Source organism: Quercus lobata, chromosome 8, assembly GCF_001633185.2.
Source record: "Quercus lobata isolate SW786 chromosome 8, ValleyOak3.0 Primary Assembly, whole genome shotgun sequence".
NCBI lineage: Eukaryota > Viridiplantae > Streptophyta > Magnoliopsida > Fagales > Fagaceae > Quercus > Quercus lobata.
The window spans coordinates 58318512-58338090 of NC_044911.1; the positions used below are offsets into that span (position 1 = coordinate 58318512).

Genomic DNA, 19579 nt, shown 5'->3' on the forward strand with positions numbered 1-19579 from the left:
GGCTAGAGGATTACGTGCCAATCAATTAAGCTTTTACTCAAGATGTTTCACGTTCCACTCTTGTAGACCACAAACGGTCCACCAAATTAGTTACATGTCAATTCATCAGGTATGGCCTGTGAGAAGGCTGCATATTACTCCCATCTAAATGAACAATACTTACGCCGAAGAAAGAAACTTAATATTTACCATTCTTCAATTGGTAAACAGGATAAATGAGATTTTAACAATTAAGAAATATCAAACTCAACTTCAAACTAGAGCAATTCAAGGATTACAAAGACTCCAAATTTATCAAGTGCCACATGAAATGATCTGTCAACCAACTCCTCCGCATAGCTTCAATGTGGAACCTTGCTCCCTTTTGTGCTCTACTACTCTGCTTGCAATGAGAGCATTTTGTTGTGGGTGACAATTAAATGCTTACAATTCAAAGTGAAGGAAGTAAAATTCCGGAGGTTTTATCAAAAGTAAGTGGAGCTTTCCTCATTAGCTTTTTTTGGAATTTCAAGAGGAAGTGTAGCTTTTCACATTAGCCGTTCAATGCCCATACCGAGTGTTGACTTGGGAGGACTCCTCACAATTTAAAACTTCAAAACATTGTTCTCAATTTCCATAACTCTTACTCAATTTTTTGAGTTATGACTAATAAGTTGTGGAAATTGAGAAGAAAAACTGAACCAAACAAATTTTCTTGAGGTGAGGTCTATGTATTTTGAAAAGTGAGTGATAAAATTTTTTTGCCTAAACCAAACAACCTCCTTTAATTTCCCAACCAAAAAACAAAAAAGACAACGAATATGGAAATATGTACTAACATATATAAGATGAAATATTGTCTCATGTAAAATTTTCCATAAATGTTTTGATAACTATCCAAGTAAAAAAAAAAAAAAAAAATGACAATGAACATTGAAATATGTTACATAAAATCTAATAATTTGTTCTATGATGAACACAATTAATTTCTTCCCCATAAACATTTTTAGTAGTCCGATAAATAAAAAAAACTAAAATGAAAATTGTACGTTCTAAATTTAACTAAAATTCATTTAAGTTTTCTAACTTTAATTTCTTTCAATTGAGCCTTCTAAATTTCAAATTTATTCAATTCAAGTCTTCTGTCCAATTGCATTAAAAAATGCCATTAAAAATAATGTTATTCACTTATTCTCACATGGAAAAAAAAAGTCTATAATTTTTCTTTTAAAAATATAGATTTTTTATGTGAGATTTAAAAAAAAAAAATCTATTTTTATTAGTTAATTGCATATTTAAGAACAACTTTGAACAAAATTAGATAGAAGACCTGAATTGAAATGAATTTCAGTCAAACTTAGAAGGTACAATTTTCATTTTTACCTTAAAAAAAATGACACAAAGACGTTTATAAAAAAAAGATGGCTTTTTGGTAGTCTAAGTTATAAATTTAAGAAACCTAGGTCTACATAGAATAAAATTTGGGTAGCACCAAAAGTTAGACCATTCATACAAGTGAACTACAATATCTTACCATAGAAATAATTGTCAATTTATTCTATAATTTTTAATTTCCCCCTTTCTTCTCTAGTATAGTGAAAATTGTTTCATTAGTGATAGAGTATGTATATATTACACATTTATTTAAATTTTACTTGTGGATTGCGCACACGTTAAACAATTTATCTATATATATGTAAAAGCTAAAGCGCAGTATTTATTGTTGCTACGTTATTGTTGAGCCATATTAGAGGCCACATCATCCACCCATTTTCAACATTCTCTCTTTTTTTTTTTTAACTTTTTTTTTTCTTATTAATTTACCAACTTATTATTATACATTCTCCAACTTTTTCCATTCCATTTATCTTTTCATTTCCTCACTACTATTTACCTTAATATCACTTTTCCGGCCAAAATGGGCATTTGTCCCTTTTGCTAAAACTTTCCAGCAAAATGCCCTATGTCTGAAACTATTTAGGGAAATAATCCTATTTTGAAACTCGATTTTCTAAAAAGTGAGTTTCAATTTAAAACTTGATTTTTGGACAATCGAGTTATAGCAAACTGAAGGAACTCGAGTTCCTTGAAAATATTCAAGTGGAATTCGAGTTCCATGAACTCGAGTTTTTTGAGTGGAGTTCAAGTTGGAACTCAAGTTCATGGAACTTGAGTTCCAGGAAAAAAAAAAAAAAAAAAATTCTGAGTTCAATTTCGCTATAGCTTGATTGTCTAAAAATAGAGTTTTACATTTGAAACTCGATTTTATAAAAATCGAGTTTCAAAACAGAGGCATATTTCAAAATAGTTTCAGATAGGGGGCATTTTGCTGGAAAGTTTGGAGGATTCTGGCATTTTACCCCTAATTTTGAAAAAAAAATTAGCAACATGCCCCTGTTTGCAAACTATATAGGAGCGTGCTCCTGTTTCGATACTCGATTATCCTAAAATCGAGTTCAATAAAATACTCGATTTGTAGAAAATCGAGTTATGCCCAATCAAACTTAAAAAAAAATATTAAAAAAAAAAAATTTCCATGGAACTCGAGTTTCAGGAAATTGAGTTCCATGCAAAAAAAAATTTTATAAGTGTGATTGCTTTATATTCAGGGAGCCCTATAGTGGCGTTTTTAAACCCTATAGTGACGTTTTAAAGCCCTATAGCGGCGTTTTCCTGCAAATTTTTTTGAAGTGTGATTGGCCCATATTCAGGGTGCCCTATAGTGGCGTTTTTAAGCCCTATAGTGACGTTTTAAGGCCCTATAGCGGCGTTTTTATGCAAAATTTTTTATAAGTGTAATCGCTTTGTTCTGGGTGCCCTATAGTGATGTTTTTAGGTCCTATAGTGACGTTTTTAAGCCCTATAGTGACGTTTTAGAGCCCTATAGCGGCGTTTTCCTGCAAAAATTTTTTATAAGTCCCCATACCAAGTTCAAGGGGCCCTATATGTGGCGTTTTTAAGCCCTATAGTGACGTTTTAAAGCCCTATAACGGCGTTTTGGAACTCGACTTCCCTAAAATCGAGTTCCATGCTTTTTTTTTTTTTTTTTAGTTTTATTTGAAATAACTCGATTTTCTACGAATCGAGTATTTTAATGAAACTCGATTTTAAGGTAATCGAGTATCGAAACAGGGGCATATCCCTATATAGTTTCGAAAAAGGGGCATATTGCTAAATTTTTTAAAAATTAAGGGCAAAAGGCTAGAATCTCCGGAAAGTTTGTGAGAAAAGGTAAAACCCCATTTTGGCCTCACTTTTCCTCTATACATTATCTTCATTTATTTTTGGCTTTTTTTATTCCCCTCCTCTTAGAATAAACTTACAATTCTCTCTCCCATTCTATACTTAGTTTTCCCACACACAAAATGTTATTTCTCTCTCTTTCTCTTTGACAATTTTTTTCTTTTTTATTTTTTGGTGAATTTTTTATTTTTCTTGCATCTCTACTTTAGGTTAATGAATTTTCGTATTATTTGGAACTCTGCTTTGGGTTGATGATTAAGTCGTGTTTTTAAGTTGTTTTATTTTTTCTTCTCTTTTATTTCACAGATGTTATCATATTTCATTATAAAGATAGTATATAAAAATATAATGTTATTTTGTTACATAACATAACATGACTTAGATAATTTGGTGTTAATACTATATTTTTTATTTTAATTTTTTTCTCATATTATATTCTATAAATTTCTTATTATTCTCTTTCACATTCTCTCTTGAAAAAGTGGCTATTCTCTCTTTCTTGATTTTTTATTCTTTCTTGGAACTTTACTTTATATTGATGAATCATTGTGATTTTTAAAACTCTATTTTGGGTTCATACGTTTTGTTGTTGTATTTTTTAGTTAGCCATTACAAGTACTCTCTCTCTCTCTCTCTCTCAGTTTTTGGTTTGATTTTTTTTTTTTTTTTGAGTTAATACTTGTTTATTTTGTAAGTAAGAATTTGAGTTTATATCAAAACACAATCTTGGTTATGCTATTTACAGATCAACATTCGGTCTATTTTGGTCCACTTCATCTATTTGGTCCATTCGTTCCACTTCAGTCAAATTCGGTCAATTTCAGTCCATTTGGTTCACTTCGGTCTACTTTGGTCAATTTGGTCCAGTTCTGTCCACTTCAGTACAGTCCGTCAAATTCAGTCCATTCAGTTTACTTAGGTCTAATTTGGTCCATACGGTCCATGTGGTCCAGTTTGGTCTATTTCAGATCACTTCAGTCCAATTTGGTGTACTACTTAAAAATGAGAAAATATAAGTTTGAATTGAGAGTACTATCAATTATTTTAGTAATATTAATTATAATTATATGATAAATTTTGATTATCAGTACCAATAGTTAGCGTAATCCAAAAATATGTATAGCTGGTTATGGCCACGTAGGACACTATGTAGCAAGCCCGGCCAGAGGAAGGCTTTGAGTTCCGGATAGCATCCAACCAGTAATGTACCCTTCTGGAATGAGGAGAATGGTTACTGAGTTTGAGATAAGAAATGTCACAGAATTAGAAAACAAGAACACTGAAAAAGGGATTGTGTTCAAAAAATTAAAGAACGGTTACTGCGCTTAATTATCGTCGGATAATGTCGTCATTATTTGACGAGAATAATCTTGGTTCGAAATTTATCAAGACGTCTGCATTTGGGTGGCCTTAGGTAATTAATGTGCATAAGAACTATATATCTGTAGTAATAATAGATGAACCCTTTGAAGCTCCGACACGGATTAGCATCTCCCTCATCTCTTTGTTGTCTTGTGTTTGTGCTTGCAAGATGTTCCATGCTGTTTTACCCTCTTTATTCTTAATTTTTATATCAACCTCTCACTACTCCAAGTGAACAAGTGCCTCTCATAGCTTTTCAAAAAAAAAAAAAAGTGCCTCTCATAGCCTGCATGCATATACACTGTCACTAATCCACTCTCCACTGCGTCTATTTTCTTAATCCATATGCGTAAACTTTTAGTGTTTTTTCTATTAAAAAAAAATTACATAACTAATTCAAAAGTGGAAAATATATGAGTTTACATGAATAGTATTACACTGTATACTTGCAAAAGTGTAAGTAGTATCAACTAGTGTCATTTTATTAAAAAAAAATAATTAATTACTCTATTTGGTTTTATTTATATATAATTTATCAAATGACCATGACTGTTTAGTTGTTTGCTATTTTAGATTAAATTACGATATTAAAAATTTTGTATTGAAAATATGTTTAAGCCAAAAAAATTGTCTGATAATTTGTTAATAATGTCCTCACAATTCAACGTTTTTGTTATTTCTTTTTATGTGGTAGATTTTGTAAGGGACAAACAAATAATGGGAATTCTTAACGTAGCGAGTCACCACAAGAAACATTATCTCAACAATAAACCCTTAAATTCACAAGAAGAACATATAATCCACCATAAAAAGGAAAGGAGAAAATCTCTTTAAAATTTTATTAACCAATAATTTAAAAGACAAAATTTGGCATCAAAATTTGTTGTAGTCTAAAGCTACAATTCCGATCAATTTCTTTTTATTATATGTGATTTTTGACAAATATATCTACCAAATTACATTTTATTCTTATATTCTTTGTGCTTGCATAATTTTTAGAATGTCAAAGATTAATAGTTATGTGAGCAATCAAATGTTTAAATTTTTGTAACCTAAAATTATGCATAAAAAATAAGTTTAAAGATTGTATAATAAATAACATTTGATTGGCATAAAATTTGACGTGTGTATTAAAAATATAAAGAACATTGCAATTCAACAATTATATGTTCAATTAGTCATGTTAATTTTATTAGTGGGAGTAGTAATTTTAGATTATAACAAAGTTTATAGCCAAAAATTGTCCTAATTTAAATGCCCAAGAGACTACATACTATATATATATATATATATATATATTTATATATATAAATATATATAAAACCATTTGATATTCATATAGACAACATAACATTTTTAAGAATAAAAAGGGAAGACGAAAAAAAAAAAAAAAAACCTTAGAGTTTTCCCAAGAAGTAATGAAACATAGCTATAACTTTGGATCTAAAGCACAATCATCAATGAAAATATAAGGTTTGAAGTAGATTGGCATCAATTAGAGTAAATAATGACATTTGTGTTATTCTTTAAAGAACTATGGATAAAGTTTAGCTACAAAATTGGTTGTAGTCTAAGGTTACAATCTTACTTATTAAATTGTAAGGTCCTGGATAAAACTTCTTGAAAAGTGATAGCCATATTACCACTAGAAAATGTCATTTTTGCTGGGACAAAGTCTTGAAGGGATGTTGCTTTTCTGGGTTCTGATCCAGAAGAAGCGCCCTCATGCATTTTATAAGGATAGCCTTGAGAAGGTGCTTTTCCTTTGTTTCTTCTTGAAGAAGCCATTTTCCACTTACTAGTGGTACGAGTATAATGAGTTATTTGCTTTTCTTCCTGCCATGTTTTAACAGAAAGGTTACTTTCAAATATAGACAACATAACATTTTTAAGAATAAAAAGGGAAGACAAAAAAAAAAAAAAAAGCCTTAGTTTTCCCAAGAAGTAATGAAACATAGATATAACTTTGGATCTAAAGCACAATCATTAAAGAAAATATAAGGTTTGAAGTAGATTGGCATCAATTAGAAGTAAATAATGACATTTGTGTTATTCTTTAAAGAACTATGGACAAAGTTTAGCAATAAAATTGGTTGTAGTCTAAGCCTACAATCTTACTTAATATATTTTTTTTATTGGAGTTGAATTTTGAGAATTCCACCAAATAGATTACATTTTCTCTCTTATATCCTCTATGCATGCAAAATTTCAAGAAAATTAAAGATCAATATATAGCTATGCCATTAATAAATTGTTTTAATTGTTAGTTTTCGTAGTTTAAGATTATGCATAAAATATAAACTTATAAATCATATACTAAATAATATCCGATTGACGCAAAATTTGACATGTGTATTAAAAGTGTAAAAAACATGCAATTCAACGTTTAGATTTTCAAAATACGTAGTAATGTTTATTTTATTGAGTAAGGTTGTACCCTTAATCTATAACTAATTTTATAGTTAAACTTTGTTCGAGAACTATTACACCAGTTCACTTTCCTATGTGACACAAAGGCAGCATCATGAGCACCCAGCCCTTTGGGAAAAAAATATATATAATAATTAAAAATTTTATATTTATCAACCCTTAAAAAATAGTTGTGACCATGCTAAATTTTATTTAAGCCCAATAAAGTTAAACATTGGTCCATAATTTGGTCCTCGAGAATATATTAGTTTCTTTCAAATAAAAAGAAAAAGCTAGAGAAAAATTTTATTGAACTAAAATCTGAAAATGATAATAATAATAATAATAATAATAATAATAGCGGGCCCAATAGATTTTAAATCTCAGGAAAAAAAAAAAACCCAAGATCGTCCTCACTCCTCATACAGATTTTAATATCAACAACAAAATAATAATAATAATAAAATAATAATAATAATTAAAGGGAAATGCTAACGAGTGTCTTTAGGGCACTGGTTAAGAATCCAATTAAAGAAAATTTTGATATCACTTTTATGGAAAATGAAAAAAGATGTCAAAATATTAATTGTTTTTTTTTTTTCTTTTCCCATAAAAGATTTCTTTAACTAAATTCTTAACCAGTGCCCTAAAGGCACTCGTTAGCATGACCCATAATTAAATTGCTATAAACCCAGCCTCTTACGTCGCCAGACCCACTGTCTCTGTCCAGCCTTCATCGCCTCATCTCAGTTCTCTCTCTTTCTCTTTTTCTGTGTGTGTATGTGATATACTGACATCCCTTTGCTTGCAATATATACTTATTTGACTTTAACTTGACCCAGTACTGTGATTAACCCTTTTGGCTTTTGTGTTGTTTTGTCTCTTGGGTGAGATTTGCGTTGGGCAATTGGGTAGTGGGTAGTAAAGCAAGTAAACAAAGTAATTATGATTAAGCTATGCAACTGCAAGGCAGTGTATTTTATTTGTTTGACAAAGATTGATATGAATGCATCTCTTTATGTCAATATTTATATTTTATACAATTCTTAGATACCAAATGATTTTGTGATGATTTCTTGACTACGCTTCTACATCTTGGGACACAACACACTAGTTTGACTATCCTTTAATTGTGGTTGTATGATGACACTTTGTCCTGCTGTTTGATTGCAGATTTGTATTAGTGAAACTGATAGATGTCTGCAAGGAAGTACAATATCCAATCTGTCTATTTATAATTTTATGATTTTTAAATTCAATGTAAGAAACAGTCATTTCCAAGTGATTCTAAATTTCAAAAAACCAAAATGATAGTGACACAATCCATTGGCCCTGGTCACACTATTGTAACTATTATTTGTGATAGGGGGATGAGTCATCTGAGTAAGTTTTATAGTGCTGAATATCTGTCTCAGCATGGATTGACAACCAAAGCTTTAAGCAGGCCTATGAGGTGAACCCACTTTGAATTTTCATTTTCACTATTATTGTTATTAATTTTCCCCCCTTTGGAGTATTTTCAGTAGGACAACGAACCAAATTGAGGTTAACCCACTTTGCAATCCCCCTTCATTTTTGTTCTTTTGAGAGTTTTATCTGAGCTAGTACATTCTTGTTGCTCTTTGATAGATTTTTTTTTTTTTTTTTTTTTTTTTTTTTTTTTTTTTTTTTTTTTTTTTGAGAAACTTCTTTGATAGATTTTTAGTTTGTTGAAAAATAACAGTTTTGAATGACTGCTTTTGTGGACTGAAAACTAAGATATTTGACCATGTACAACTGAGTTCATAACTGTCGTGTATATCAATATTTTACTATCAGGCTGTCATCAAGTTAATGTTTTTACATATGGAGGTGGATTACACTCCTATACATATGGATGCAAAACTAAATTAGTGAGGTGGATTATCACTTAAGAGTGTGCATTGGGTGTATTACCAGAGTATTAGTCAAGCTAGGAACTGAGAATTTTCTAAAAGAAAAAGATAAAAACGAAAAAGAAAAACAGAGGACTTGGTTATTGTACAGTATCAGTGAATCTGGTGAACCATGTTGAATCTTTCATGTACTAGCAGAAAATTTTCTTCTTCTCAAACAAGATAACAAAGAATTTGAAGCATAATTAGTAGTTGCTCCCTGAAGTGAAGGGGATGTCTATGTTAGTGACAAGCAGGTATTTTAGCATCAATTCTGGTGTTGGATGTAAAAGATTAACAAAACAGAAAAGTATTCAAGCGATTTGATGAATTTTAATTTGTCCACTATGGGATTTTGGATGCCTGTTTTGCAGTACGCTGCCAAAAGAACCATTTGAATAAAAGACGTATTATGAGATCATAGGAATGAGAAGGTCTTGTGGGATGCAGCTTTAATTTAAGCAAGTTGAAATCATAAACATGTAGTTGCTTTGTTGATGAAATTCTTTTGCATTTCAATAGAGCTAGAGGGATGCTTTTCAAAATTATTTGCCAGTGGCCAATTTCTAGGAGTTAGGCTGCACATACAAGCCCTCTCAGCTCAAAAGTGAATGCATCACATTTCCTGCTTTTGATTTCTACCAAAAAGGGGACTGCAATCTCTTCATGGATGACTTTTACGTTAAGATTGGTTGTTTATATTGGCAGGCTTAGAGTGGAACTAATGAACAAGAGAAGAAGCAAGAAGACTCACTGTTCCAACGGTCACAAGAGCAACGGTAACATTGATTCAAAGATGCTTAAAACGATGACGTTTCATTAAATGATAAACGGCATCGTTTTACTCAAGCGTGTCTTACTCACTTACTCAAGATCGCAGACGACATCGTTTTGACACAGCTCTTCTTCTCCAAACAATTCTGGAATTGCTCTGCTCTTCTTTTTCCTTATCAGATTGTAGATATTTTGTTTATCATGTACAGCTGTATTTTCTGTTAGAGTTTGTTAGATAGGAATCTTCTAGAGGTAGTTACGAGATATGTATTGTATAAATAGTGAGTGAGGATTATGTATTCATTTCAGTGAGCTTGAATAAAATTCATTTTCAATCTTCAGAGAATTCTTCATCTCTGTCTTTCTCTGTTTCCACCATTGATAAAGCTTTAAGCTCTTCTTTTTCTTTCACAGGCAAGTAAGGATTACAATTCTAGCAAGACATATGAACAGCTTGCCTAAGTAAAAACAAATAGTACTCTTATATATCTAAAGGGAAAACTATAATTAAAAAACAAAAAATAAAAAAATAAATCTTCAGTTCATGCTTAGATATCTGAGCCCTATTTCAAACTTGGCCAATTTTACTTTTAACATCAATTTTTGGGAGTGGGAGAAGAGTAGATAATTGAAAGTGGACTATGAAATTTATGGATCTTAATGCCAGGATTTAGAAGTTCTTATTGGTTGTTCCAAGAGTGTACTAGGAAGATTTGTGAATTTATGAAATGCTTTGCAATTTTGTTGAATGTGCGAAACGTTTTAGTAGCTAATTTGGTTTTATTGGTTGAAAGGTCAGAAGAGAGATAGAACAATGTTACAAAATTAATTATATAAAAAAAAAAATGTTCTGAACTCATACACAAACTTGGGCTAGAATTTGTGTTTTTCAAGGATGGGACTTGGTCATTCTCATTACCTGCAAGCACTAGAGTTGAGCAGAGAGGTATGTGAATTTATAGATTGCTTCCTGCCTGCTTTGCCTGGCATACGTGAATGTAAATTTCTGTATCTAAATTATGTTTTCACATGCTGAGACGATCATGCATAAAGAATGCTGAGACTTGGCAGCACAAAACCACAATTGCATCTTGGAAACATACTTTTCCTTTTGACTGTGGTTAGTTTTTCTTATGGTCTTCAGATTGCAAATCTTTTGAATTGCACTTCATGGAGTGGGGTTGGTCCTGGACTAATGCATGCTGCTACTAAAGGTGCTTTAGAAGTGGGAAAACCAGTGGGTGGATTAAAGATGGTAAAGAAGCTGATGAAGGGACAGCCTCAAATTTTCATTTGTGTCTACCTTCAGAAACTTATCTTACTTGCAGATAATCTATTGTTGTCACCTGATGCTTCTCACATGAATTGTTTTTCAGTAATGCCGGTTTTTTCTGTGAGGTAGAATAGGTTGGTGTATGCTGCAGTTAGGGGCAGTAGTTCTGATAGAATTGCTGTTGGTGCTCTTCCTGGTGGTATTGGTACTCTAGATAAGGCATTTGAGATATTAGCGTTAATTCAACTAGAATGGATAGGGCCAGAGCTTCCTGTTCCCCCCTCTTTTTTTGATAATCACCTGTTCCCTTACTTTAATGAACTATGACTCATTCTATCCAAAGCTATTAGACTTTCTTGATGATTGTGAGGAATGGGGTACATTTCCAAAAGGAGAGGTTGCATCACTATGGATGGTTTGCTACATTAACTCAGAGACTTTGGCTTATCTAGCAGAATTTAATAGTCTCCCTCTTAGTGACAAATGTAGAAGTGAAACTGAACTGCAAATTATTCATGGGGCAACAGTTTCTTTATATTTTTGCAGTTGACGATTGATTGACTGTTATGAGATTCGTTTTCAATCTATTTGATTTTCTGTGCAGTAGATGTAATGGCATGAAGAATTTTGCATGCCAAAAAGCATTCCAAGATTTGGAAATGGATGCTTTGATGTCTCTTTGGAGTGTGAAAATTATTGTGAAATCCTGGTTCATGATCTGTGTAGATGTAATGGTATGAAGAATTTTGCAAGCCATAAAGCATTCCGAGATTTGGAAATGGATGTTTTGATGTTTATTTAGAGTGGGGAAAATTATTGTGAAATCCTGGATCATGATCTGTATAGATGTAATGGCATGAAGAATTTTGCAAGCCAAAAAGCATTCTGAGATTTGGAAATGGATGCTTTGATGTCTCTTTGGAGTGGGAAAAATTATTGTGAAATCCTGGTTCATGATCTGTAGTTTTTCATATTTCACCTTGGAATCAGTTGACTGAATCTAATTACAAATGAAGAAAATGTCTTTTACTGTTAATTTTGTGATCCAGTAAAAATGAGTTCTCACCTATAGCTTTCTTTAATTAGTGAGCAGCCAGAAATTACCATGGTTTGGTAGGTTATGCTGCTTTTTGATTGGTTATGTTTTGCAGGTACTTTGGAACCAAGAAATGGTTGACATTTTATTTTATTTATTTTTAAATGAACAATGAACAATATGGCTATTGGACAAAATAGAATGCGGCAAAAGGAATAACTGGCATACTAATCTTTAAGATTTTTGGTCCGAGGCCTTGACTTCAAAATTCAAAGCACTACAATGGTGCCTGTGTGAACCACAGGCGCTATTGTTGCTGCTGCTGCTACTATTTCTATTGCCTTGGTGGTGCTCTCTTACTTGTGCAAAGTTCCCTCAGTAGGTGCCTTCTGAATTTTTGAGGATAACAATGTACTGGTGCAGTAACACTTGAGCAGGATTAAGTACTTCTCTGTTTGTTAAATATTAACTATTTGATTTCATTCTTTTGGGGACAACAATACTCTCATCCAAAGGAAATGAGTACTGCAATTATACCAGCTTGAAGATCAATTGTGGGGTAATAAGTTAATGGATTTTGACCCAAATTCAAATGAATTAAGACAATTTCATAAAGAGAAAAAGGTTCGCCAACTACTTTGGGTAATTATTTCATTTTACTGTAAATAAGACTCGTAACCTTTTTTTTGGCTGGACAAAAGAAAATTATTTACAAACCAACAAAACAAAAGAAGTCTATTGTCCTCAGCAGTACAGAAGTTTTTTTCTCCCCCCTACAAACCACCATGCATACCCCAATTACTAAGACTATGACCTACTTGGTTTGCATTTCTATTATTCCAAACAAAAGAACAACTATCAAACTCCTTTGCCAATACGAATCTATCCTCCAGTTCTTATTGCATCAATATATGATCACTTTCTGCAATTTCATCGCTTTAGAACTCTATGTTAGTTTTTTAGACCCCTTAAACAATTGATTAAACTTAGGTAAGTAGCCAAGTTGTTACTTAGTCCAATTAAACAAGTCTAGGTTATCACAATAATAAAGACCAAATCATGCAAAGCAGCGGAAAATAAATAACACAAGATATGATCACCCAGGAAACCAAACCGATAAAAACCTGGGGAGGATTTGACTTAGCTATCCTCAAGGTAAACTTGAATCCACTATCTTGAAAGAATTGAAGTTCATACAAAAGGACTTACAAGCACCCCCGCTTGACTTCCTAATGCTACCAACCAGATGAACTTACTGACACGACCACGTGCAAGTTTCGAATCCACGGACTCCTTCTTTCTTGGATTCCCACCAGCTACAAGCACACCTGCTTGTGTAGTCTTTAAGTTTTAATGGTAGCAACTGAATTGATCATCAAGGTGTAGAAAATATCTCCTCCTTGAAAACCCTAAGTTTGTGTAAAGGAAAACTCCTCTAGATCTCACAAGAGATTTACACAAACCACAAATATGAGCAACCTTTGGGTACAAAACCCTAAAAATAAAAAGAGGCACAAGAGGCACTCTAATCTCTCTAAAAACCACCTTTAAAAAACGTTCTAGGGTTTTCCTTATATATAGGAGAGTTTTACTTGAACCCTAATACGTTTAAGTAGAGTTTGGGCTGAACTGGAACTCTGCAGAAAAATAAATCTGCACGTGGTTCGATTGATCGAGTCTAATTTTCGATCGATCGAGCCTTGCAAATTTAGTCCAATAAATTCTGCAATCACTCGATTCTAATTTCACAAATAAACATACTTTGAGCAAGCCTAAACCTAGACTCTATGTTTTGATCATGGTTTGCCAACATAATACAAATTGAAATTCTAATACATTAGTTCCTAATTTCTTAGAACCTAACACTCTAAATGCTCCAAAAGAAAAATAGCCTGAACAACTACTGCTATTGGTGAAACCCACATAATTTTCTTGTCCAACCTAACTTTTATATTGCCTTCCCAATCACAGATTGAAACGGCAATACAAGCTCTACCACATAATTGTAAAGTTCGCTTCTTTTCTGATCATTTTGAAAATCTATCAAACTTCTGAGCACATTATAAGGGTACAGGGCCTGATAGTTTAGATGCATTTGTCACAGCTGCAGTCACTGGACAGACAGTGGCTGGTCTTTCCATATTCTCCAGGTCAATTTATTTTCCCTCCTTTAATTTAAACATTCATCTTAAATTAGTCAATGAATCCCTTAGCACGTGTTCAACAGGAAAAGAATCCAAACATTAAGTGCTTCTTGATAGATCTTCCTGGTTCTGGTTTATTCAAAAAGGTTACAAGGAGGGCGATGCACACTAGAGAGGACAAAGAATGAAGAATCCATTTGTCACAATAACAGAAGGACTTGGAATAAATAGATTATCACAGAATTTCATGACGGCAAAATTTGATGGGGCTTTCAGAGGCACAAATTTGGAAGCTTTTGAAATGTCTTGGTAAGTGCATGCCTTTGTTTTACTAAAGTGATATATCTTGTTGATAGGATGAGAAAAGAAACCAATGGGGAAAAGATTGGGCCAATTCTACCAGTTTGTTGTTTCGTTGATTCTACTGTACTGTGGATTTTTTCCTTTTCCCTTTTTTGTCCATCATTAATATTTTCTAGATGATGAAACATTAAAAAAAAAATCCATTCTTTCACCCATTTTCCTTTGCTGGAACACAAATCCTTTATATGTGTTTTAATGCTATGCTTCTTGAACTTTTATCAGGTTTCTTTTGAAGCATGATGGGCTCTTTCTTGGAAGTTCATTGGCCATGAATTGTGTCCGAGCCATCAAACGTTTGGTGACACAATCCATTGGCCCTGGTCACTCTATTGTAACTATTATTTGTGACAGTGAGATAAGTCATCTGAGTAAGTTTTACAGTGTTGAATATCTGTCTCAGCATGGATTGACTCCCAAGGCTACTAGATTAGAGCTTCTGGGACATCAGATGAGTTAGTGTTATCCAAAGTGTAAGGTTGAATTTATTCAACCATCTAATTGGCTTTATTCTGTGCCAAATTTGCTTGTAATTCAGCATTTAGTAACCCTGTATTTAGGTGGGTTTGATGTAAGGGTAGTGAGTGAGATAGAGTGAAGATTGCTCAAGAGTGTGCAAGAAAACAGAGACTCGCGGGGCTGGGACTCGCGGGTGACTCGGCGGGCTGGCAAGCCGCCAGAAGCAGGCACACGTGCCAAGCATGCTGGAAGATGAAAGTGCATGCTAGCTGGAAGCAGCTACAGGACAAAACAGGACAACTGCCATACGGTTATCTCGCGACTGATGCTCGCGACTTAATGTCAAGCCGCGAGCCACCCCTGTTTTTGGTAAAACCTGACGTTTCACATTCCTCTCGCCACTCCAGTATAAATAACCGCTTTTACGCCAGCGATTGAAAAGAGCTTCCAGAGAGAATTTTGAGAGAGAAAGCCGCTAAAGAAAAACAGAATTGATTCAAGCACACAATCTATACGCTTTAGAGACGTCTTCAATTCCTCACTCTCTTCTCTCGCATTGTTAAATCCTTGGAGCATTATCCAAAGCCTGGTTCTCACCATCATCATCAATTGTGAGACTGCTGTTTGGATTTCTGGGAAGTAGATTAGGAAGGAACGCAATCTTCATTGGTTGATGCTAAGCGGTCTAGTAGCAGAATGCCGGGGGAAGCTAGAAAAGGAAAAGGTCGGCGCAAACCTCGTTGGAGCAAGAAGCTTGGAGGGCTTAGGTGCGCTGGGTAGATTAGGCTTGGAGGGTCTATTGCTGTCCTTGTATCCCAACTGTATTTTCTAGTGGATTGTTTACCGCTTGGAGGGCGGCGGAGAGGTTTTTCGCCGAGGGCTTCGGTTTCCTCTTCGATAACACATCGCGTGTTGTCTTTGTGTTTGCATCTTCCTTCCTCTCTATCTTTGCCTTTTTATTATCTGCTGTGGTTTTATTTTGTTATGGCTTAGATAGGTTTTAACCAATTTCGTATCATAGCATGTGTTAAGTTTCCGCACACTAGTTGTTTGACATATTGCTTGAATTGGTTAAGCTGTAATTTGGGGGTCTAAACGTTCAAAGGTGTTTTGTACACGTTTTTGAACTTTCACAGAGCTTTGACTCAGATGTTTATTGTTACCTCCATCCAAAGTTTGAGTAGGCCTATGCGATTATATTTCTCTAACAGTTTTGTACATCTCTGTTAAGATAACGTCAATTTTTTGTTTCATTCTATCAGGACACTAATATGTATTTTCATTAAGAGGTGTACAATATTGTATTCAAAGCTGCGTACAAGGATGATTGAAATCATTTTGTCAAGTGAAGTTGAATGAATTAATGTTAATATACCAGTTATTATGGTCTACGACAATGTGAGGAGGAAATAAGTTTGCCAGACAAATTTGAGTAGTTAGTTCATTTTACTGTGAATATGACTCATTGTAGAAGGCTATTAAGAATGAATACTACTTATCTTGCTTGGCTTTTCCTTCTAATCTCTAACCTTTGAGCCATTATAAACAAGAAAGCATTTTAGGAATCAACTAAGTTCTGTCTTTTAATCTCTTAATTTCTGAGCCATTGTGAAATAGGAAGACTTGAAATCAACCTGTTGGCGTGCCTAAAACATTTGGAGATGCAACAATGTGAATATGTTATAACCACACACGTTATAATTCAAAAATAAAACTCGTTATTGTTGCTCTTAATGTCCACCCCTATCCTCCATCATCCATTGTGCTATTGTTTGTGACTATCCTTTGTGATAGTGGAATGAGACATCTGTATATGTATTACAATGCCAAATTTCAGTCTCAACGTAGATTGATACCCAAGGTAATTGGATTAGAGTTTTTGGGCATCAAATGAGTTAGTGTGACCAAGAGTCTTGACTTGGCTGTTTATCTCCACTTCTACCAATGTTCAAGCAGCCCTATGCAGCTATATTTCTCCATCAAAGTTCCCTTAGAAGGTGCCTTCTAAATTTAAGAGGATAACAATGAACTGGAACAATAATACAAGATAAGGACTAAGCACATCTTTGTTTGTAAGGATAATGAAGTTTTTGCTTCATACTTTTCAGGAAAATAATATTTATCTCATTCAAAGGGAAGGTGTTAACTACAAATATTTCAATTAGACGATCAATTGTGGGGCAATAAGTTATTTAATGAATTTTCGACCCAAATTCATATGAATGATTAAAATTTAAGACTACTTTGTAAAGAGAACAAGGTTTTCAAACTTCAGTCTAAACACATTTTACATTGAAATTGTGTTTTTGGAAACTTGATTTCATGGTAAAATTTAATTTTCAATGCTTAAATAAGAGACTATTCTAGCTGGCAAGGTACTTTGATGAACCAAATGAGAAATAATCAATCATGGAACAAGCCTCTCAATCTGCCCCAAATCTTTGGTAACATCTATCATTGTTAGCATTTTCTCTATATCTTCCTCGGTACATGTCAAGGCAAGGACCAATACAAGTTGATGCGGACTTGGTGATGGTGTTTTAGTTGAGATCCTAATGTGGATTAGTATGATTGACTGAGGAGGGGGGGGGGGGTAGTATTTGAATGCTTCGATGAGAATGGTTTCAAAAGCTGCTTACAGTTGTGGTCATTTTGGGTTGTCAATTTCGGTACATGGATCAAATTTTTGCTCTGCTACCATATTTGATGCAGTACAAGGTTTGTAAACTTGTCTAGGGATTTATAAAGAAAGAACATAACAAACCTAGGGCTTCACCACTTAAGGCTGCTTGAAATCACCACCAAGTTAGAGAAAAATTTCAATTCAATATTATCTATTACCAAATTCACCATACCACAATATTTTGCCTCTTTTTTTTTTGGAGCATTTTGAAGTAGGACCTCCAAAGCTAGAATCAAGAAGGAAAGAAACAAAACAGTCAATTACATATAATTTAGAAATAAAATTAGAATTCAAACCAAATCAAATTCAAATAAAATAAAACCTATTATCAATCCTCCATCATCAAGGGGCCTAGTGTTTGCACCAACAACACTTGCTTTTTGGCAAACTGTATTGGTCCTATTGTGACTATCCTTTGTGATTGTGAGATAAGGCTTCTGGATATGTTTTACAATGCCAAATATCTGTCTTAGCATAGATTGATACCCAAGGCAATTGGATTAGAGTTTTTGCACATTAAATGAGTTAGTGTGAGTATGTGACCTAGAATTTTTTCTTTGATGTATCTCTCCACTACTGTACAAAGTTCAAGCAGCCCTATGCAACCATATTTCTCCAGCAGAGTTCCATCAAAAGGTGCCTTTTGAACTTAAGAGGATAACAATGAACTGGAGCAGTAAAAGTAGAGAAGGATTAAGCACATGAATAATGACATTTTTGTTTCATACTTTTTAGGACAACAATATTTATCTAATTCAAAGGGAAGGTGTTAACTGCAATTATACCGATTAGAAGATCAATTGTGAAGCAATAAGTTATTTAACGAATTTTTGACACAAATTCACATGAATGATTAAATTTTAAGACTATTTTGAAAAAAGAAAAAGGTTTGCCAAACTAAATTGAGAAAATTTACAAACCAATTAAACAGTGCAGAAGTCTTTTTTTCCCCAACAAACCTCTATACATAGCCAATTACCAAGACTATGAACTACTTAGTCTACACTCCTTTTATTCAAAAAAAAAGAAAAATTATCAATCTCCTTTGCCAATAACAACCTATCCTCCAGTTCTTATAGCATCAATACATACATTAAGGGTCTGCCATAATGATATCTTTTTGCAATTTTATCTCTTTAGAATCTAAATGCTCCAAAAAAATAGCCTGAACTACAACTGCTATTGGTGAAACCCACAGAATTTTCATGGCCCACCAAACTTTTAATTTACCTTCCCAATGACAGGTTAAAACTGCCATACAAGCTCTGTCATCATTCAGTTGCATCACAATTAAACTTCAAGAGGCCTTTCAGAGGCTTCGTTCACTGCTTGGATTTCATCACTAGAAGCATTCCTATTCAATGATGCAGAAGCATGCTCTTCAAAACACTCATGAAGCTTTAAATTCTGCAAATTTCCCCCAAGCTTTTCACCCATTTTTGTGAACCTGTGTGATTGTGAAATACCATTAGCTGATCTTATAGAGAATTCTCCTTCATTACTTCAGATGCATACCAGTTTATTAGGCCTGCTTCTTCGTAGCAATGGGGATTTCATAATGTCATTAAATGGCTCTCCATCAAATTAGCTTTTTTAACTTTTCTAAATTCCATCCATGGCCATTTGTTTGAAAATCAAGTGAGTAAATTTTGTTTGTTGTCATGCCTAAAACATTTGGATATGCAATAATGTGAATCTGTTTATCTATAACATATGATTGGATGAAATCAAGTTAGTAAATAATTAGTGATGGAACGAACCTCTCAATTCGCCTGAGATGTTTGGTGACATCAACCATGGTTGGCCTTCTTTGTGGATCTTCCTCTGTACATGCCAAGCCAAGGTCCACCACCGCTTGTAATTGATGCTCAAAACTAGCACATCCTTCCCCATCTTCAGCCAAGATTGCAGGGTCCACAATCTCGTTTATGCAACTACCTTGAG

The 19579-nt window shown here is 33.5% G+C and overlaps 1 protein-coding gene and 2 pseudogenes across 1 annotated transcript in view; 2 read left to right on the plus strand and 1 right to left on the minus strand.

Moving 5' to 3' along the window:
• The first annotated feature begins 10523 nt into the window (after positions 1-10523).
• On the plus strand, positions 10524-11503 carry LOC115957131 (annotated as a pseudogene).
• A 2686-nt stretch (positions 11504-14189) lies between these two features.
• LOC115957132 lies at positions 14190-14953 on the plus strand (annotated as a pseudogene).
• A 4316-nt stretch (positions 14954-19269) lies between these two features.
• Positions 19270-19579, minus strand: part of LOC115957133 (non-functional pseudokinase ZED1-like) — a 2716-nt gene continuing 2406 nt past the window's right edge. The window contains exons 3-4 of the mRNA XM_031075358.1: positions 19396-19573; positions 19270-19300 (exon numbers count right to left, since the gene is read on the minus strand). Of these exons, the coding sequence (XP_030931218.1) occupies positions 19270-19300; positions 19396-19573 (209 nt within the window). The remainder of the gene's footprint in view (positions 19301-19395; positions 19574-19579) is intronic.